Source organism: Rhipicephalus microplus, chromosome 9 (assembly GCF_043290135.1).
Source record: "Rhipicephalus microplus isolate Deutch F79 chromosome 9, USDA_Rmic, whole genome shotgun sequence".
In the NCBI taxonomy this organism is placed as follows: domain Eukaryota; kingdom Metazoa; phylum Arthropoda; class Arachnida; order Ixodida; family Ixodidae; genus Rhipicephalus; species Rhipicephalus microplus.
The window spans coordinates 71,731,521-71,753,351 of record NC_134708.1 but is presented as its reverse complement, the minus strand read 5'-3'; the positions used below and the strand labels follow the sequence as shown (position 1 = coordinate 71,753,351).

Genomic DNA, 21,831 nt, shown 5'->3' with positions numbered 1-21,831 from the left:
AAAAAGAATAAACGCTGAATCTTTGGTGAAAATGGGCATGTTAACAAGTGACTATTTAGCCGCAAATTCAACTTGTTTTCCCGTTGTTGTAATATTTTTGCATGATTATTTTTTGGGAGGTCTGGTGCGCGCGGTGGATGTGTACCAGCATCGCCTCTTCTCGTTCTATCCATCCGTCATTCGTATCGGGCGCCATGTTTTGAACGAACGCCGTTGTGTTGTTCATAGTCGTGTGGTTCGATTCGTCGCGCAGTTCGGTTAGGGCCACTCTAGTTCAGTGAGGCTGACAGTCCTCATGCATTTTCACAGTATAAAGAAGAAGGTTCAGCAGGACTCAGACGCACGCGCAAGTTGACTTCGCGACAGCTACGATTGAGTTGAGCGCTGTCTCAGCGACACACGCGATCTGCAAGGTAAGCTATGGCATCGTTTCTGCGTGAACACCAAAGAGGTTCCATGTATGTGTCTGTCACCTTGCTGACGCTTGTTTGCGGCAGTTTGCCGTACGGACGTAGCTTGACCGGCAAGGTTCTGTTTCGCTTGTGGCACATGTAGGCTTTCGAAAGGCGTTCTGACGCATTCGAACGAGTTTCCTCAGAATTACCGTGGAAGAGAGCTGAGTTAGTTGGTAGGTGTTCATGTTAAACACGGTGTGCAAGCACTTACACGAGAGAGAGAGATGAAGGCACCATAAAGGCCGACTAGTAGCCAGGATCGTAAGCAGAAATTGTTTACGGGACTGGAAGCACCTCTATTTGATGTGGGGGCCGGACGGTGTGCTCTGTATGGCACGATAGAAAAAAGAGCCTCCCCAAGGAACAAAAAAAGTATCCCGAAGTTTTCGTATTCATCCCTTCGCCCCCCCCCCCTCTTAAAAAAAGCAAATAGTTAAAACAAAAATTGATGCAATAGTTCCCTGCCCCCCGCCCTCCAGTAAAAAAAGTTACTGGGGTCGCCCCTGATTTGCTGTGTTTTACTAAGCTAATGTCACTTTACTTCTTCTTTTGACAAGAAGCGAACCGACATATGTTTCGTAAAACTTCACACACTTTTTGATTGCTGTACATGTGTGCCGTGCGAGTTTTGAGGCTACCTTCTTTTCAAATGCTTTGTTCCTTTTCAGTTTCTAGTCAGCATTTGTAGTGTAATGTCTTCTCTCTTGACTCCTTGTTTAAATGCCCCGTCACTTTAAAGGAACATTAGAGAAAAAAGGATTTTTCAAAACTTAGTAAATTAGTTTCACAATAACGAAAACACCACTCTTACCATTAGAAAAATGCTTGGAAAGCAAGCAGATTGCGAGAAAGGGGCGCGCGATTGGCGATCCCACCTTCCAATTCCCACACCAAACTCGGGGATGTCGTAGATTTTCATAGTGTGCCAGGTCCTACCTGGCTCCCGGATGAAATAAAATAAAAATAAAAGAAATTTCCGTCTGATGAGGGCCATATACTTGAAACACCAAGTTTCACAACATCATGTTGAGCCAATGTTGCCCAAAATATATTAAAAGAATACCCTTCATAATCTATAATGTCACGCATCGATTTCAGTGTGAAATCTAAGAATGAAACTTTGACCTCAATTTCCTCCTCTGTTAATAAGTAAATGGTGAGTTTAATCACCTAAGAGCATTCAAGGCACAATTTATCAATCAATACTTATTTATTGTGTTGCTTTAGTGTCCCTATAACTTAAGCCGTGGCTAGATTGAGCTATGTCACTGAACCATTGCAATCGTATAATGGTGCCCAGCACTCTAGCTAATTGTTCTAAGTGTCGAGCTGAATAACCAGAGGTCTCACCATTTCTCCCGTCCTTTGCAACCAGAATGTCAGAGAAGCGGAAGTCTCGGTACGAGACGCTGCCGTACCGATGTCTTTCGTGGCTTTGCTCCAAGATGGACATCCTCTCTGTGAGTATTGGTTCAATGCTTATCATCTTTTCACATAACTTCTGTAAGTGAATTTCTTCAAGAACGATTTTGCTGCCAGACCAAGGATGCCAATAGATAATGTGCTCCTGAGGACGAATACAAGCATACTGTTGAATGAATTAAAGGTAGTATGCCAGCAGAACAACTGAAAGAAACACTAATATTATTTACACACACTGCAGCCGTGCTATAGCGGCGCTCACATACACTCATTGGCAGAAAAATCAAGTGCTGGTCAATCCTTAAAAAAAAAAAAGAAACAGATGCTCTGGATTGACTACGAAAGCCTTGTTCACAAAGCAAGTAATTCTTAAAAAAAAACTTATTTAATACGCTTTGCAATGAGCCATTTGTAACGGTTGTAGATCAGGGGCAGATTGCCTGTGTTGCCAACAGGTCGTACATCGTTGTTTGAACATAAAGAGATTCTAAATGAAGCCTTGCCGTCTTGCTTCTCTCTTTCGTTCCTTTTATGTTAGCATTGTGACAGTTACAACCTGGCTTGTGGAAACTGCATGTCCAGCCATTTCTGACATGCCTGTTTCGTCTACATACACGTGTCCAGAACCGCCACATGGCATCTTGTTAACGACACCAGAAAACTATTTTTGGGTTTTGCAAGCATATCCTTGACGTTTGCCAATGATTGCCTAAGCTTGCATGTAGGGACATGAGCAAGATTGATGTCGTGCAACTGAAAAGTACAGGACAGGCCTTCGCATACACCGGGCTCGTACAACACAGGAATCCTGTGTCTTCAAGCATATAAGTTGAAGAGATACTGGTTTCATTTTAGGCCTGCAGTTAAATCTGCTGTTTGGGGACCTGTACAGGGCCTTGTCGCCAGCACCGGGTTTAATTCTTTAGCCTGTGTATTAGTGTTGGTCTTCAGAGCACAGGGTTATTGGTTATAATATGCAGTAGCTGCTTTTCAACGAAGTTGAATCAAACTTGTTAAAGGGACACAAAACGAAAATTGGAAAAATTGACAAAACGTCAAAATTCGGCTCTGAAGATGCAACTTTTACGATAAACAGAGTTGATCTTTCGTATTTTTTAAGAGTTGGCTGTATTTTGTATTGATTGTAAGTGCACGCCGGCTGCACGCTACCGCGAGTCGTGACGCCACTCGCCGAGGTGCATGCAGAATGCACGTGCATCTCTCCCCCTCCTTTTCATCCTCCTCTCCACTTTCTTCCACGAAAGCGCTGTTGTTTTGCCCGGGATGGGAGCATTGTTCGCCACCGGTGCTATTCGTACTGGCTTTGGGAACTGCAGGGGGAGCTGAGCGAGTCGAGAGGCGCTTAGACGGCTGGCATTGTTGACTTGCCCGTTTCGAGCATGTGCGACATCGCCGTCTCTAGTTCAAGGCACGGCCGCTAGACGCGTCAGTTTCCAAGAAATGCATTAGATTCATCAATCTTTTTCCTCTAGTTTTTGAAGGTTGTCCCTATTGATTTCAGGACCCAATCTTTCGATTTAGTTGAAAACATCGGCGGCAGAAATTTCATTCAGTGTTCTTTTCAAACAGCTTTATAGCTAGTCAGCGAGCAGTTCTTGTCCCTTTATTGGGTACCCCTTATATGCAGGGTACCAGATTCTCATTTTCTTTATCTATACTTATCTTGATGTAGGCACATTGGTGTCTCTAATACGTAGTTGTCTGTTCCATCAGTATTTTACAAAGGGTTAGGCTGTATGATAGTATTCAGTCTCTCATAATCATATGGTGGTTTGGGATGTTAAACCCCATAAATTATTATTATTGTATGATAGTATTGTGCCTATTGTATTACAGCCCAGGCATAGGTGTTTTTCATCTTGGGGCACAAGTGTTTTTCATTACGATTTGAAACTTGATTCGGAGTTGTTTGATTTCATGTATGTATTTATATAGCAGCACTTTGAGTAAAAATGTTTTTAAAAGTATTATAACTTTGCTCGTTAAAGTCATAGGCACTAGGTTCTAGCTACAGTACGATATGCCGGGCCTGCCTTGTCGTGCGACTTCCTCACACTTGCTAATCACCTGCTTCGGATGGGAGGAGCCAACTCTCAGTGTAGCAGGGATAGTGATCCTGTTTTTTTCCGGAATTTCATTTCAGCCACAAAACGATGCCATGAATGAATTAGCTAGTGCTCTTGCAACGCTTGTGGAGTGGTCTATTGGAAGCTGGCAAAAGTTGAAGCACTTCAGAATGGTTTGTTTGCTTTTTTGTGCATTTATTCTTACTGACAACGCAGAAATAGGACTTTGGGCATGGTGTTCACTTATTTTGGCAAAACTGTTGGGTGAAGCATGATTGCACTAGTTTGCCTATGTGTATGTTGACAATTTAGGCAGAGGGCTTTGCATGAGATTATGAAAACTCTACACCATTACTATAGCTCAAAACGAAGCTGTTTTCTTTTTCATGGTCATGTTCAAATAAATTGGATAACTTCACTATTGAAAATGTCTCGGCATAATTGCAATTTGACTACCACCTTGGCTAGGTCAGCAGAGGTTCATGTAAATTTGTGCTTTCCAATTTCGCTTGCTCTCTGTAGCATTGCCATTCTTGCGGGGCATGTCTAAAAGGTTCTTTGATGTTCTTGTACTTGCCCCCTTTTCCCCACCAGCCATCAACGTCGACTGAGTTGGCCTCCACGAGGGCCCCATCGGTCGACTTCGGCAATGTGAGCCGACTGCGCTCGCCCGTACCTAGGAGAGAAGGAGTCATGCTAAGGTGAGAATAGCCAGCTTTCATTTTGAAATTCTTAGGTAACCTTATTTGCAAGTTCTGTGCACAGCATTGTTCCTTAGTAAAGAGACAAAGGAAGAAAGGAAAACAATGACCCAGAGGTCATGGGATAAGTTCCCAGCCATCGTGACCACATTCTGATAGTGTTGACCCTCTGTGCTTAGGTTCAGGTGCACGGAAAAAAAAAATGAAACCCTGGATGTTAAATTTTCGGAGTCCTCCAGAATGGTGTCTTCTATTGTACAGTGGTTTCATGGTGTGTAAATGCAACAACTATTATTGTTAAAACTGTAAAAACTTGTAACTGCAGCTGGAAGTGATGAAAGAGAAGTAGGTGTTTAATCTAGGTGTTCCATTTTTGTTTTGTTTTTTTAACTCTAAACAACCACATGGCGGCAACAGATAGTTGACCCAAGGAAAGCGTGCGCAGTCTTGCTTGTAGTTTTCAACTAAAGTGTGGTAGTTACAAGACCATTATATGTCCAACATTCTTTTGGCTCAGTGGGGTTTCGTAGTGCATGCACTTGTTACATAATAGCAAAAAAAATGCAGTAAAAGAAAGAGGGGGAGCTTCATACAGATACCGTCATACAAATATCACACCTTGCTATTTTCTAATATGTTATAAGGTAGGGTTAACGACACTTTGTCGGTCTAGACTGTCAACGCTGTGCAAAAGGCAAGAACGAAATCCCAGGTGATGAAAAACACCAGGTGCTCAAATTAGTCCAGAGCACCCAGCTAAAGCATGCCTCGTGATCTTGTTGTGGAACTAGCGCATGAAACCGTGGGACTTGTTTAAGCATACAAAGAAACTTCACTGTAGCTTCCTTTCAGTACTTATCTAAGGCTCACCAACGGTTCTATCAGTTTTCTTCAGTCACTGTGGCGGCTGTATTTTCGATGGAGGCAAAAATGTTGTAGGCCGGTGTGCTCAGGTTTGGGTGCCCGTTGAAGAACCCCAGATGGTCGAAATTTCCGGAGCCCTCTACTACGGCGTCTCTCACAATCATATGGTGGTTTTGGAACATTAAACCCCACATATCAATGAATCAGCTTTCTTCAGTCAGTTCTCCTCGGTCAGTTTTCCTCGGTCAGTTTTTTTTTAGCCAGTTCTCTTCAGTCACTTTTCCTCGGTCAGCCTTTGTCAGTTGGTACTGTTCAGTCAGTTTTTCTCACTCAGTGTTCCTCAGTCAGTTTTCCTCATTCACCTTTCGCTGGCCACTCATAGATAGTCATTTTTCATCAGTCAGTTTTCGTCAGTCAGTTTCTTTTCAAGCTGCCAGAAAAATATAGCCTATTTTCTTGTTGACTGAAGAGCCACTTTATTGTAGAGCTGTGCAAAACAGGTGCACGAAAAAACTGAACTAAATTATACCTCTGACAGGTGCTACAGGAGCAACTCCAGTGTAAGAGGGAGCAGCCTGCGGCCCCTGGGGCAATGCGGGTCGCGCGCGAGTACCGACACGGCCAGCCGCCAGTGCAGCCCCATCCCCGAGAGCATGGAGAGCGACATCTCGCTCCTCAAGGAGGAAGTGGCATCTCTCAGGAAGCAGTTCGAGGAGCTGGTCACCTCACAGAAAGGCAAGTGGCGGTGCCTTTCTCAGTTTCGCAACGTTGACTATAAATAGTTTTTTGTAACTTGCCATGTAGCCCCTTTGGAACGCAATGTAGTCCGTGGTTATAGTAGATTATTCTTAAGCGGAACCTGAAGTGTCGAGGAAAACGTTTCTATTTAATGGGAGTTCTGTTTACTCAGAGATGAACAAGAGTGAAACCAATCGTGCTAGAAGCAGTTATTCCATTTAAGCAGCAGTTCTGTTTCACTGAAAGTCTACTGTGCTTATTTAAAGAAATGGTATGCTTATATAAAAATGGTAAAAAAGTAAGAAAGACATGCCAACTGCAGTGCCACTCAGCACATTCCACGGACCAGACAAACTGAGCAAGGCGAAGGCAGGCGTATAGCTCTTTCCTTTGCTCTCTCCCTCCACTTCTCATGCTTTTGCACATGCTTTCTCCTTCCCTTGCACTGTTCACAACGTGTGGCACAATCAGGGGCATAGCATTCATTCAACCTTCTTTCATAAATGCTTCTGCTGACTGGCAGAGGCTGGCGACAGCGGAGAGCGTGAAGCAGGCAACAAAATGGGTTGGCATGTTGAAAACTGTAAAAGGCGAGCAATGGCGATATCGCCATTAAAAGAGATTAATGCGTTTGAATAAAGAAGAGGTCGGCGGGGAGCTTCGCCATGGGGCAAGCAGCCATGAGAATGCAGTAAAGTTTGACTGTACAATGCTGCTTTGCCTGCTCTTATGGTGCGGGCTACTGCTTTATTTTTTTACAGCGAAAGCTGTTATGAGATAAAAACTCGGGTAATGTGCGGCGCCGTAGTTCTGCACCACCTTCACCACTGGTGTCTGTAACCACATCGCACCAAATAAGAAAAAAAAAACCTAGTACCAATGACACAATGGGGCTCGAACCTGGGTCCGCTGGGTGCCAGCTCAGTATTCTACCACTGAGCTAAGCCGCTGCTTGGGACTTGTTGGCAAACTTGCCTTAGGCAGGCTTGATATCGGGAAAGCAATCGAGTTAACATGAATTATAAAGCGTTTTAAAACAGCCAAACAACAACTAGTCGTTGCACAAAGCAAATAGTGTAGCGAGTGGGTCATCCAATGCTTCAACCCATTACAAAAGCTTGTTCTTTTTCAGCTATTAACTGTGGCACATACCCACTTCAGGCATAATTCCTTATCATCGTCATCGGCCACTGCATGAACAATTGGCACAAAATTTCTTGCAAGTGTTTTGCAGATGCAACGCTTCTCAGAAGAATCTAAAAAAATATAGCAAAGTGAATGTCGGCCTACTATCCAAAATTTTTTATTATCAATGTCGTAGTGGGTATCAAGCAAGTGTGCTTTGCAGCAGTTACCCAATGAGTGTTTAGGAAAGGCTCTGAAAGGCTGATCTTCTAGCTTTCGCTGTGACTGTGCTGCGCCTTCCGCGCAGGCCTGGCGTTTTTTCCTACCTCACAATAAAGAATGTACACTGTTGCTCTAGCAACACGGAGACCCTTCCTCACCCACCCACGGCAATGCTGGAAGATGAGCCTCTCTCCTCGGCTTTTCTTCAGTAGTAGCACCATCTGACAAACAGGCTGTGAAGCTAGATAGGGCTTTTCTTTAATGCGTCACTTTCAGGCAAGCAGATTTCGTGCCCCCGTCTGATTCAACCCCAGAAATTGGGGTTGAAGCCCTGTGATAGTGCAAGTTGATGTGGGAACTTTCAACTGCTGTTTTTATTTTGCATATTATTTAACACACTGTGCACCTTTGGTTGGTAGGGGTAAAAACGCTGTGTACTTTTGATTGGCAGGAGTAAGCGCTGTGTACCTTTGATTGGCAATAGTAATGTTTCTGTCATTGTGGAAGGGTAAACTTCCAACGCGATTTCCATGTTGTGCGGTTAGGTGATTCGTGCCATATTTTTGTCTAATTGGGTTCGCTTTAGGCCTTTTGAGTCATGTGATCAATTACGTTTCAGACGCTGAGATGCGCAGCAGCTACTCAGTAGCTTCTGCTCCCAGCGGAGCTGCTCCACCGCCACCGTCTCTGCCACCTCCTCCACCTCCACCACCACCGCCTCCAAACTTCTTTGCACCTGCCCAAGTGGTTATCCGCAAGGTATGTGCCAAAGTGCCAGATACAAAAAAACAACACTGGCGCTCTGTGTCTCCTGCATGTTCTGCATGCTATCGTTGTAGAGTGTGCTCTAAATGCAAGAGCATCGGGTACCAACTTGCCCGCTACCTGCCACGGCGTTCCAACTGGTTATGGCGCTCGACTCCCGACTTGCAGGTCTTGGAATCGAATCCCGGCTGCCGCGATTGCAGTTTGAATGGAGGTGAAAGTGCTTGAGGCTCGTGTAAAGTAAAGCCTCGTTAATTCAAGCTATGTTACTTTGAAATCCCGCTTAATTTGAAATCTTTCTGCCATCCCATATTTTGCAATGTTAGTCTGGGCGTGTAATTTGAAGCGCCGGTCAGCACCGGTCCGGATAATTCGAAAACTTTGTCTGCCATGGGGCCAATTCCCGGGCTCGATTTCGCCTAAAATTTCTGGAAACGACGGCACTTAAAAGCCACAAGGCAGTGCAATGGAGCGATACTAATGAGTGGCAGCTAAAGCACCCAGGCCTTGCTACTTCTAGCAAAAAAGATATATAAATAATTAAATAAATAAAAAGAACCAAACTGGTCTCGTGATCAACCAAAATGTGCCGCTTCAGAACACAAGACGTGCTTCACTGCAAACACAGCGGTGACGTGTGGCCAGCATATCGCGTATTTCTCACAATCTCTGCGAGTAATGGTGTACCCATTCTTTTTCAGATTGTAAAGTCAATAAAGGACAGTTTGGCAGAATTGGCAATGTGCGCAAATGTCCGATTGCCGGTTACTCCAGCAGTTTGCGGACCTGCACTGGGGGTAGAGTTCTTGCCTGCTATGTCTTACTTTGACAACTAAGTTGGAACGTTTCAGTGAACATGTTTTGCAGGGAAAAGACATTGTGAATTTCGTCGCACTGGCCAGTATTAAATATTTTATTTTACTATAAAGAATGTGTAAATGGTCGCATCGTAATGTGCGGACGCACTGAGGAGCAGGCGTCCTGCTGCCCACGTGTCTCTACTCTGTTGTACTGAAGATGTCTCTTTTTTCGCAAGCACGCATTTCAGTTAATCACTTTTTTTTTGCGTGGGCAGCAGCGAGGTTCTCAGTGTTGGCGGCAAAATTAAGACCAGGTATTACTAGAAAACATGACCCTTGGAGCTGTACACTAGCGGGCACAGCAAAGGACGAGCAGCATCCCGCTTCTGTATGTTCTGTTCATTCGAAAATTAGCCTAATTCAAAGATTTCTCGCGACTCTGGCGACTTTGAATTAACGAGGTTTCATGGTACTTGGATTTAGGTGCGTATTAAAGAACCCTAGGTGGTCGCAATTTCCAGAACCCTCCATAACAGCATTTTTCATAAAACCTAGGTTTTGGAACCTTAAACTCCAAGATTTATTATGTTGTAACATGTCACCCAGGTGATTCCCATTTTGGCAGACCTCTTTGGGTTTTTCATAGTGCTTGTGCCATTTGTTCCCGTGTTTTGTCCTTGACTCTGCATTTAAAGAACTGTGTACTCTTGGGATATGTGACATGCCTTTTTTTTTTTCATGTCGACTTACCGGGCCGAATAGCTGGGAAGTTATGACGAAGTCGTCACTGTGCTGCTGCATGCATTTTTCTAAATTTTTCATTTGCAGCAGCGCCCCCGGGACCCAACGAGAACGCAGGTTGAAAAGTCTCACGAGGCGATGCTTGCAGAAGTCCTCAAGGGCCTCGGCACGGTCAAACTGAAGAAGGTCGAAAAGTGAGCAGACCAATGCTAGCCTCATAGCGGTGTTCTATCTTTCTGTGTGTGTTTGTGTGTGTGTCATACAACGTGACCCTGCATGTGGGCTCGCCTTGGTGTCATTGGAATGACTGAAAGCCGGGAAAATTGGCAGATAATTGTGGCGCGGAACAGCAGATGTGCCAATGTTCGTACCGACAGGAAATGCGAATATTGGTGTAAATATTATGTGAACATTTGTACTGTCCGTGTGCTCTAAAATCTTGGTGGTATTGCACGAGCTATTTTCTTTTTCTTGCGCATTTTACAAACTTCGCACAGCATAGTAGAGTCTATAACTTGCGTAAGTCGATGGGGCACAGAACTTGACTTTTTCATAGAGAGAACATGAATACTGGAAAAACTCATCGATTTGGATTACATCGAATCGGGAAAAATGTCTGAACTAACTGAATGACTAATTATTGATGCCTCTTACATAGGGCATTTCTGTATTCTTGATGAATATGCAAGTCATGTACTTATCCTGCAAAAGACTAGTTAAAATCGGCAATTTCAGTCAGTGTGACCGCGGCTCAAGTGTTAAGACGAAGCATGCGCTGAACCTTTCCCTTATGTACCACCATGCACACGTGACTTTTTTTTTTTTTTTCCGAAGGAGAAGTGGAAGGCAGCTAATCATTTATCATTCACAATGTAGCAAGCAAGTTTCATGCCAGCAGTGGACCCTGGCTGAAGCTCTTCCTCTTCAACGGCTTTTGTGACATTACCCACGTATTGCCTGAAGCCACAATTAAGCTTCCGAGTGCCGCATGTGGTGTGGACGAAAGCAGGGTTCCTAGAGGCACTATCATAGCATCCACCTTTTCTGAAGGAACGCACATGGCCTACGTCTGCAGCCGAAAGAAAACTGTTGAGCACCACATTCGCTGCTGCACAAACCTGACTTGCTAATGCACAAACCATGAACAGTAATTGTGCAGTTCTGGAGGCGCATTGGAGAAAGAAAACTACTGTTTGTGGCAGCTTCGATACCCGTGGCCGTCGACACGATCTTGCTCAATGCAGGTCACATGCACCTAGTAAAATTAAAAAATGAAACGAGCTTGCTGCAGGCACTAGAGCATTGTTCCACAGCAACCCTACTGTAGTAAGATTGGTGATGGCAACCTCACCATTATGAAGGCCTGCAGCTATTTTGGTTGTTTCCAAATACCGTTCGCCTGCCTTTGTACCGCTTTGTGCTTTGCGTGCTCATTGGATCGTACGTATTAACTGGGTTGCTGCTGAATAGAATTTAACGAATTTTATGCTGTTGAACAATACACATGCTCGCCAGGACCGAAGAACATGCCTGAATTATCACATTTTACGAACTGATGTGGGTCAAATACGTGACCTTTTACTGTACTATGAGAGGTTATTTTGTGGGGTCACCACCATCTGTCATTGATACAGCAGGTGCCACTCATACTGTTAGACACAATAATGGTTAGAACAGGCACCCATACTAGAATTTGTTGCTATGTCTTCAGAATGGTGGTATGCCTTGTGCGCTTCTTTTGCTATATTTATGTAAATGGTCCTTTAAGCGTATCACTGCTTCCTTGCTCAAACCACATCCAAAAGTCTGGAGCCTTCCATATGCAATTTTCATGTAAATGGTTCATTAAACGCATCACTGCTTCCTTGCGCACACCACGTCCGAGTGTCTGGGAGCCTTCCATATTATTTCAGAATCTTCTATTGTACAATATAGGCTGGAGTACACTAATGCGAACAGCTGAGTTCATTCTGGAACAAATGCGGCCACCAACGCTTAGGCTCAAATGTTCAGTGCCGCATGTACAAATGCTGATGCACGTCTCTGCAGGTTAGTGGCAAACAGGGCCAATGCTATCAGTGTATACAATGTACATCGTGTATTGCTTCATAGTCTCTTGGTTACCCTGGCGCAAGTACGCCCAGTAAAGGGTTTTGTCTTGAACACGCCGACTTGCTTTCGTCAATGTCGCAACCGCGTGACAATATCAAGAGTTGAGCTTACTGTATGTGCCTTTTTAGGACGTGCTTCACTTTGTGCCTAATTCTGGACTGATAAGCCCCAAACACTGCTCGGCCACATTTGATGCATTTTGCAGGTCACCGAGTGGCACCCCTTTGCGGAAGAGCGGAGAACCGGACTCCTCTACAACTACGGATCCGGCTGGCATGCTGGCTAACGCGCTCAAGAAGCGCTTTGTGCACATCCACCCTCCAGACAGCTCGGACGACTCTGGTGCGGAGGCATGGAGTCCCTCCTCACCAGACGTACAGGTCAAGTGCAGGGTCGGTGTGGGAACAATTTCAACTGCTCATAAGTATTTAACTGACCAGATACGCACCATATGTCTGTGTCATATGGTGCTGATTAGATTTCTTCAGTACACTCAAACCTCGATATAAAGAACCGATATATAGTTAAACCTGCTTATAACAAACCTCTATATAACGAATTTCTCGATATAATGAAGTTTTTCTATTCCCCGCCGTTGCTTCATAGAAGCACATGTATTTGGGACCTCTATTTAACAAAGCAACAGCGGGAGACAACTTTGATATATAACGCATTTTCCCCATGGATAGCCAGGAATTCGGCCTCAGATTTTGTCATTTTAGTACGAGCATGCATTTTCTGCGGGTGCCCTGCCAACGACAAAGCGTAAAGAGGCGGCGGCGCGTTTGTGGCCAAGCGCTCGGGTGAGCGCAGGCGGGCCTGCGCTCCACGAGCCAGCGTTGCCACCGCAGGTGCATACATGGATGTACCCCCCTCCAAACCAAACACAAGAAAGAAAACTTTCTTTGCATTGGCCACACTTTTAGTTAGCGTCACACACGTGGGGCCGTGCTGCATATGAAGAGAGCTTTACTGAATAGTTTTCCACGGTATCTCTGTCGTTTGCACTTCGTTTTCGGTGCTGTGCGCGTGCACAAGGTGTGGCCCTCGACGACGTTCATCGTAGATTTTCTTTCCTTTTTTTTTTTTATGGGGAAAACCATGTCGACCCTGCAGAGGGCATGTCAGATTAGGCCCTGATGAAAACTCTCCGAGACTACGGTGGCGACAGATCTTCGGAGGTCGACTCGTCACACGCCTTCGCCTAGTGCCGTGCCGCGAGTTTGTAGGTTCGTAGCCTCCGTGATATGCCGATTTGCTCTGGCAAGAACGCGACGGCACATTGAATGCAGTGCATTAAACGCGGTAGCAAAAGTATTGTAATGTTATATCAAGTAAGGCTGGCAGCTAGCCAGCTTTTTCGGATCGGATATCGCGGAACTCCTACAAAACGCTGATGTGAGCAGATACGTGATGTGTTTTGTCATGTCAGCAGATGTGTTTTGTCATGCTCGTTCGAGACTGGTGGTTTCCTCCCTGTTTGAGCATTTGACGTCGGTTCTAACACGCAGGGATGTTATTTTATGCACCTTCGGGGCAATAGAGATTAGCCGACTCATTTGATCTCTACTTCAGCAGCGCTCGCACACTTTTACCTGCTCATGATAGTTAAGATGCGCGGGGGCATGTTATAAAATTAGACTTGTGACGGAACATGGCGGCGGCACCAAACACCCGTCGAGAGTGTCCATATAATTGCTATCGCAATAGTAATACAATTTTTTACCGCTAAATAAGTATTTTCAACTAGCTCTGTCTTCGGTCTCCCTTTTGTTTAATTTGTGCATTTATTTTTTATTTTTAGAATTTTCGTACAAAACCTGCGTATAACAAAATCCTCCTTAAGGGGAGATGCGAGTCGAAAAACGCGTTTTTTTTTTTCAAAATTACCGATTTTTTATTTTAGCCTGTTTTGATAAGATTAGTACCTCTACTGTTATGAAAAAAAAATACAGGTCGAGACATAACTGGAAATGCTTTAAAATTGCGTCTGAAGAGCACAAGGTGCCTGTTAAAAGGTCGAAAGTGTGCAGTCTTCGAGCACCTTGCCACCGATAATGCGCCGCCGCTCGCCATTGTTGATCGCATGAGTCGAAAAGTTGAGCTTCACTCTTCAAATACCAACAGTTTCTCTCGCTCATGCAGCGCAAGAAATAATAAAAAGAAGCACTCTTCTGCGTGTTTTTCGAGCGCCGCGACTGTCTTATCACATGGTACGAATCAGGGACCGCCATTAGCCGCTGCGCGACTGTATGTTCTGTGAAACCTATTTGCGGGGTCCATGCCTTGTCGAGCAGCGCAGCTGAACAATGCTTTTCTCGTGTAATTATCTCCGTTATGAATGAAAAAAGCCATTGCTCGCAAGTGAAAGCCGTTGTGCGGCATGCTCTGTAGGAATAGGCTACGAGCAGCTGGTTCGATTTGCGGCAGTTGTTGGCTTGCAAAAGCCAATGCATAAAAAGTCATTCGCACCCGTCAGCCGGAAAGTTCGTGATGCGGCAATGGATGACGTCAGCACCAATCTTGAGAGGCGGAAAGAGCTCGCAGTGAGAGAACTTAGCAGGGACGACATTGCAATTATGTACGACAGTATGTGGCACAAGCATGGCTGCAAAATGGCATGACACTGGACTTAGTTTGGATTTCGCAGTCCTGTCGAACTTCTTCCTAGCTTGCATTTGGCACAAGGCTCTGCCAGATGGAGTGGAAGTTTGGCAAGCGTTTCATGGCCCTGTCCGTGAGCGAAATGTCTGTAAGGAGGTGGTTCGAAAAAGCCGAGAGGGACAAACTCATGGTGCTGGCGTATTTTAGTTGCAGTGGCCACTACAAGAAGGATTGTTCTTTTTGGTGTGCAAATTTCATCTGATTTAATGATATCTTTCATAAATAAAAAGTCAATTTTAACTTTAAAACTCGTTTTTCTCAAACCATAAATTTTGCCATTTTTTCCAATGTGCCCCTCTTTTTTCGGGCACTTCCAGTGCTCAGATCTGCATGAAATTTTGCCCAATTTTTTTCTAAAGTATGACAAATGCAATTATCTAGTTTAAATTTCGATATTTTATTGTGTAATAAAAAATTGTATGTATACCTTTACTTGGTTAAGTGAAATATGGACTTTTTATGCCTATTATTTTTCACGCATATTACATATTTTGTTTGCGCTTCCTAATTAGTTATTTGCACTCTACACTTTATTGGAAGCATTATGGGCTATGAATGGTAAAAAATTACAGAAGTTTAGGGATGAAAAAAGGGGCGGCAGAAAGTTTAAAGTTTTCACTTTGTCATGTTGCAGAGCTAAAAGTGTGTAACTTGCAAGAAAACTAATTATATATTTGAAATCAGCATAAAAAGTTCCATAAACAGCTCAAGGTTCATTGCTCTAGGGTGAATATTAAAAAAAAAAAGTGTCTTCGAGTAGCATCTCCCATTAAAACGGAAGTAAACGAAGTCGGAAGTAAACCATTTCTTTATCTCTAGGTCTTACTGTATGACGAAATGTCAGTTATAACGAATTAAAATAAATATAGTCTTGCAATATATATAATGTTAGGACTACTGTTATAACGAATTTTCAGAATAATGAACTTGTTTTCATGTAAGTTGCAACTCTGTTATGAGGTTTTAGTGTATTTAACTACAGAAACACATATTGCAAGCATATCTATAGACTATAGAACTACGGATATACAGTCGAACTCCGCTACAACAAACGCCGCTCCAACGAAATTTCCGCTACAAAAAAAAATTCACGACTTTCCGTCAGCAGTCCATAGGAGTCAATTCATAAATATTGTCGCCACAACGAAGACTTTTTCTTCGATTGTCCCTCTTCAACGAAATTTTACGATGCAATTCCAGGCTCGGATACTTATTGCTATGCAGTGAACACAATCTTTAACATTTCGATGCATTTTCAGAGCCTGAAAATGCACTAAAGAAGTCTACAACACGCGTTGGCACCACCAGAAACTGCCACTATACCGCCGCTGTTCGGCAAGCATGGGCGCCGCCATTGCTCAATAGCAATGGCAATGAGACTGCCCTGCTTTTGCCACTGGCTTGCTTTTGAGCCGCAAATAATCCGAAGCTGAAGCTCCGTCGCTCAGTTCGTGCTTTCCTTCACGCAGCTGCTGGGTGCAACCGCAGAACGATGCCTTTTTCGGTTCCGATGCTTATCATTATGTTCGCGCTTGGCCAGTGTGCTAACTAATTAGAGCGGCTGTTGCGAAAATCGGCTAGCTGCGAGTGATGGATGATAATAACGGCATAGAATAATGCAAATGTCACCGCTCCACAATACCCTGACTCCATCTCGGCATTGTCGGATACTTTTGACGGCAGACAGCTGCTGGTGTTACCGGGTTAAAGGAGCACAGACATCAAATTTCAAGATCGAGATGTGCCCATCATTCGATCACTTGGTATGCATAGGTCTTCTTGGCCAAGTTTGAATGGCATCCGTCACGTGGAAGTTATTTTAATTTTCTGTCAAACAGCGTAGAAAAGCTAAGGAGAAAAAACGGAAAATAGACTGCTTTGTAACATCTACACTAGTTCTACGTGTTTGGTGCGATACATTCCACAAACACCATCCTGAGTGACGATGCCCTAGTTGCGGTGACTTGTACGATCCGAGTGTTCTTATCGTGGTGCCGAAGTGCAGAAACGCACTCGCTCATCGCATCTGATCTTCGTCGCACCTGTTCGAATGATCTCGTAACATTATCAAAATAAAGCCACCTTTAAAAGAACGGCAAAAGAAAAGAGCATGATTAAACGTGTGCTTGTCGGTCAGTATGTCGGGGAATCGTTGCGAGTTGCAGTCATCTATTATGAAGCACGGAAAAAGTGCAATGAGGGTGTCTTTTCATATCACGTATGTGTTGCACATCAACACGACTACAAGCTATCAAAAGTGGAACAGCGTATAGTCAGATATCATTGCTAACAAGTAACACGCAGGTATCGTTGAATTTTAGTTCATCTGTAGACTTTGCGTCCATGTAAAAGTGCTAATATCGTGTTAACCGCGAGAGGCTGGGTAGGTGGGGCCATCTGGAGGCGCAAAAAAGAACCTGGCAAGCAGGAAACGTATTCTATTTCTCCGCTGATGCTCGTTCGCGATAGCTATATTGCATTGACCCCTCTGCATATACCTGAATGATTTGCACGCCAAAACACACCAATATAGCTAACTGCGACACACGAGCGAACTTGGCTGAAGCGTGTATGCTCGGGAAACTCTGCAGTGCTGCTTGGAACAGCGTCTATTTCGAAATCACTGTTTTTCAAAAGGTCTATTGAAGCAAAAATAATCCGCGACATCCCGAATCGCGGGGATTCCAAGCTCCAGTCTATCGTATTGAACTCAAGTCGACACTCTGTACGGCGACGACAGCAATGCAGGTGACAAAGCATGACTGAATGTGTCCGCCAAGCAGACGAAATGTTTGCGGAGCAGCTGAGCCTGACGTCACTGTGGACATCAGGTCAGCTGTGGCGTGATCTGGAGGTTACCGCAAGGTAGCGCAACTGCTGATGCTCCCAGCACTAAAAATGGCGGGATTGCCGGCTGTTTTGAATAGTGCTAGATACCAGTGATATAAATCAATAAAAGTGATCGTTATTCATCCCTCAGTTGCGTTTCAGGTCTCGAATTGCTGCTACGGGGTCTATAGCTACTTGCTGACGCAAAAATCTTGGCATGAGTAAATTTGATGTCAGTGCTCCTTTAATGCAACTCTTTGGTTCGTCCACGGAAGTGGTTTTAGGCGTTGTTTCAGCGTGCTTTTCACCATGGCGTCGCTATGATGCATGGGTGAGAATCACGTCATGATGCTGCTGGGAAAGAATAGGAAGCAGCGGACATATTTTGAATTTTGAGAATAAGCGTTCCTTTGTTTTGCCAGCTCACATGAACTATATTTTTTTCAATTTCACTACAACGAAATTTTCGCTTCAACGAAATTTTTTCTGCGCTCCGTCAGTTTCGTTGTAGCGGTGTTCCACTGTATACTCAAACCGCATTATAAGACAGAAAATAAATTTGTTATACCATAAAATTTATAAAGGTTATTTTTAACACTGTATCTATCGCAAGAGTATGCTTTGATCCCTTTGTTATTACCGATATTTCGTTATCAGTGTTCCTTCTATCGAGGTTTGAGTGTGAACAGAAGGTCCCATAGTATAAAAGAAAATGGCAACTCATCTGTGGGATATCATTCAGCGTGCATTCGAATGGGCCGGGCATGCAAACACGAACACTGTATGCTCTCCTTCTTTTTCAAGAGTGTAAATGCATGCCAAAATATGATAAATGGGCTATTCTGTGCCGGCATACGAATGATGAAATGCGTCTGGTGATTGAGGCATGACATAGCGACAATCATGGTTGTGCACGTGTGAGCCAACCGTCGATTAACTTGTATAATGAAGAAATTCAAAATGTCTTGAGATGCATTTTTCTCATAAACCCCCACATGTGCCTGATTGATAGGTTTGATTAGTGCCGTCTCATTTCCTGTTCGAAAGGGTTTCTTGGTGGGCGTCATTCGGAAGTACGGTGCAGTTGTTTGTGCTCACATGGTTGAGCATTGCACACCCTACCTGGTGATGGTTGCACCCGGCGACTTGTCGTTTTTTGGAGCTCTTTCAAACCGAAACTGGTTGGCAGTAAGGAGCCTGTAATTAATTATTTGTCTTGTGGTGCAGCAAACAATGTGCCGTGTTATCTCTAACGGGCCCCCAGCAACACATCTCTGCAAAGAAACGCGAGGCCAAAGCTTGTGTCGGTACCCCTTCAGAGAGAGAGAGAGAGATAAAGATGCAAGGAAAGGCAGGGAGGTTAACCAGATGCACATCCAGTTTGCTACCCTGCACTGGGGAAGGGATAAAGGGGAGAAAATAGGTTGCAGAGAGATGAGAAGGTACACACAATCATGAGCACACTCGAGGAGCACACACAGTCTACAGGCGGTCGCTCAGGTTTGTTGACTTTAGGTAAAGTAGCAGTGCTTTAGTTGCTTTCTGCGCAACTGAGGCAGATGCCCAAGGTCCTAGTATCTTCTGCACACAAAATGGTCCGGGGTGAAGTTGATTCAAAACCATCCGGAGCTGGCATCGCTGGGTACCCCTTCAAGTTATAGTATTACAAAGCACCTGGCGCCATGTCACCCTGTGTTGAAATGTGACTGCAGAACTAAAACACTAAGACCATACTTCAGGATCGGAATTCAGATTTTATTCATTGTCCTCATCACAATCGGTGCCAAAAACTAGCCCAATTCGTTACTTTACTTCGTTCATTTTCTAGATTGATATCAATATGCCTCTAGAAACCTGGTGCCAAGTCCCATTAAGAAATGGCCCATATATGAAATATGGGATATGGAAAAAGATTTCCAAAGGATGCAACATTAACTGCGATTTGGTTCAAATAACCCCCCCTCCCACATCCCACTTTTTCAGGGTCCTAGCCTTCAGCAGGACTAAATTTTGTAACTACGGCCCGGTAGCTAAAGTTTGTTTGAGAGCCCTGCTCTAGATAGAAAGGGCAGGCTCTTTGTTAGTAAGCAACTGTCGTGGAGCACTGCACTTCTACATGACATCATTAAGAAGGAAATTATCGACATCTGTTGCACAACCTGTGTAACCCTGTGAACCCAACAGATGTTACAAAGATATCCTCTACAGGTGCAAATTATGATGCACTGTTTGAAATTGCATCATATAATTGCATGGCCCGATTCCAATTCACTCACTGTTACATTCCAAGAAAGAATGAGTTGTTTTGAGTGAATTTCAGCAATCAATGTTTATTAGCATGTATTTAATTACCTAAGTAATCTGCAATCAATCAGCCTTACTTCTTGCTTAAAGAGAATGATATACTAGGTGCCAAAAGCATTCGCAGTTTGTTTCTTTGATGTACTTGTTTCGAGCATGACAGGTCGAACATAACAGTGGCTCCAGCAAAGTGATCTTCTGCAGCAATACGCCGCGCTATTAAGTCAAGTCACCGCTGGTTGTCAACTCTGGAGGCCTGCACGAATGTGCACACAGTTTGAAGCTATTTGAAGAGACGTGCGGCGCAGGACAAGCCTATGAAGTTGATGTGTACAGTTATTCACCAATTATACATCCCACCTCAACCCTCGATCTAACGAATTTGAATATAGCAAAGTGAATAAATAGCATTCAGGTAATGTTGCAAATAATCCCTTATAAAGAATTTTTGGATATATCGAAGCATTTTTGTTGCAGGTGTGACTGTTCTAATGAGGTTTGAGTGTACATGAGCTAGCTACTAAGCGGATCGAGGGAGCAAGTGCGTCAAGAGCCATGACTTCGTTTTTATGTTCTCAGACTTCTGTCCGAATAACCCTGCTGTGTCCTTTAATGGGACCTTGTACACTGGTCTGTTGTAGGTCCGTTTCAAGGCCGCGGTCTCATGCTCATTGACAGGCTTATGCCGTCGCAAACTTAGACTTTTTGACACGGAATGTTGTTTCATGACTTCGCAGGCAAACGCAAGCAGGCGGCTTTCCGGCCGTCGTAATCTCGAGATGTCCAGCGTGTTATCGCCAATGCAGGAAGTGGGCGCATGAAACCAACTGGGCTTTCAGGCTACGAGGCTGCACGTGGATAGTTTTGACTGTGCTCCCAGCCACTATTTCGGCACGCGTCCTCTTGCGTGTCATAAGCACTGACCACAGACCGACTGTGCACAAGCCACAGTCGTCGGACGGAACGCGACTCGGTCTGCGCCATCATTGTACAGCAAGATACGCAACATTTGTGCAGTTTTCCCAGCGATGGGACTGCAGAATATTTATAATGATGTTTGTGATCCTATACGTGCATGGAGAGTGCTCATTTTGTTGTGTGAAATTAAAGTACTGCAGAAAAGCAATGCTTTTTAAAGCACGTATTGTTCACAAGTGTACATACTAAGCCTGCCAGATCGTGAAAGATTTTAGTACGTACTTTTAATACTTTGTCTTTATCTGTTAATGTTTCTTATGAAAATGTACATACTACTGATTGGGGTTGTTTTGATCATAGTGCTAGCAATTTTAAGTAGTTGTGTTTTAGTCTTTTGACTGTTCATTTCAAGCTTTTGTGCACGGATGTGCATTATTGGCTTCAGTGATTCTTCCCACTGAAACGCAATAAAACTCATCCTAAATCCAGCAACGTCTCTTGCATTCAAATCTGCCGCGCCGTGGCGGGGTAGTTCACGCTGCCGGGCCTCATTACTCGCCGACAACAACGTTGTTGAAGAAAATCGCGCTATCATCCGCGAGAGTTTACTAACAGGTAAGTGCGCCTTGATAAGATTTCGTCGTTTTTTCGTTAAGACCAGCTTGGTCAGGCGAATTTATCTATTTTTTTAGATCTTATCGGTCCGGACTTTGATGAAGTGAGGGTCGGCAATAGCGTACTATAAAAAGCGCAACGCGGGGCCTGTTAACTGTGTAGGTCCGGACCCCATGAGTTACCTCCCGATAATGTTCAGTTTGTCAGTAAATAGGAAACTATTGATTCATAACTCGATGGGAGAATTTGACCTCACACTTTTACTTTTTTTTTTTTCTTTTTTTTTTTTTTTTTTTTTCCTGCGAGCTTGTTACAGCTCGCTGGACATTTTGTGACCGTTTGAGTCTCGTAAAGAATGAGGCTTGCGAAATGAGTAACGTCGAGGTAACATTGCAGTAATGTCAGAATGGGCGCTGACACAACACAACGGTTATTTAAACATCGTGTCTCTTTCTTTTGGAGATTGGAGCTT

The 21,831-nt window shown here is 44.1% G+C and overlaps 1 protein-coding gene across 4 annotated transcripts; it reads left to right on the top strand.

Annotated features, from left to right (window-relative positions):
* Window positions 1–169: 169 nt before the first annotated feature.
* On the top strand, window positions 170–21,230 carry LOC119163257 (uncharacterized). 4 transcript variants are annotated; one of them, XM_037415215.2, is made up of 9 exons: window positions 170–413; window positions 1,831–1,915; window positions 4,042–4,137; window positions 4,559–4,665; window positions 6,068–6,264; window positions 8,234–8,373; window positions 10,008–10,114; window positions 12,238–12,412; window positions 20,564–21,230. In XM_037415215.2, exons 2-9 carry the CDS (start codon window positions 1,832–1,834, stop codon window positions 20,645–20,647), a joined length of 990 nt encoding a protein of 329 aa, XP_037271112.2. In that variant the 5' UTR covers window positions 170–413; window position 1,831; the 3' UTR covers window positions 20,648–21,230. The 4 variants fall into 4 exon arrangements, with proteins under 4 accessions (XP_037271112.2, XP_037271111.2, XP_075729919.1 ...); XM_037415214.2 differs by having other exon boundaries at window positions 12,238–12,424; XM_075873804.1 differs by having other exon boundaries at window positions 12,238–12,428.
* The last annotated feature ends 601 nt before the right edge of the window (window positions 21,231–21,831 follow it).

Bases quoted from the DNA above. Each gene is read 5' to 3' on its own strand.
- LOC119163257 (XM_037415214.2), top strand. From the start codon at position 1,832: ATGTCAGAGAAGCGGAAGTCTCGGTACGAGACGCTGCCGTACCGATGT. The intron at 6,265-8,233 runs GCAAGTGGCGGT...ATTACGTTTCAG, and splicing joins GCTGGTCACCTCACAGAAAG to ACGCTGAGATGCGCAGCAGC. The intron at 10,115-12,237 runs GTGAGCAGACCA...TGCATTTTGCAG, and splicing joins AAACTGAAGAAGGTCGAAAA to GTCACCGAGTGGCACCCCTT.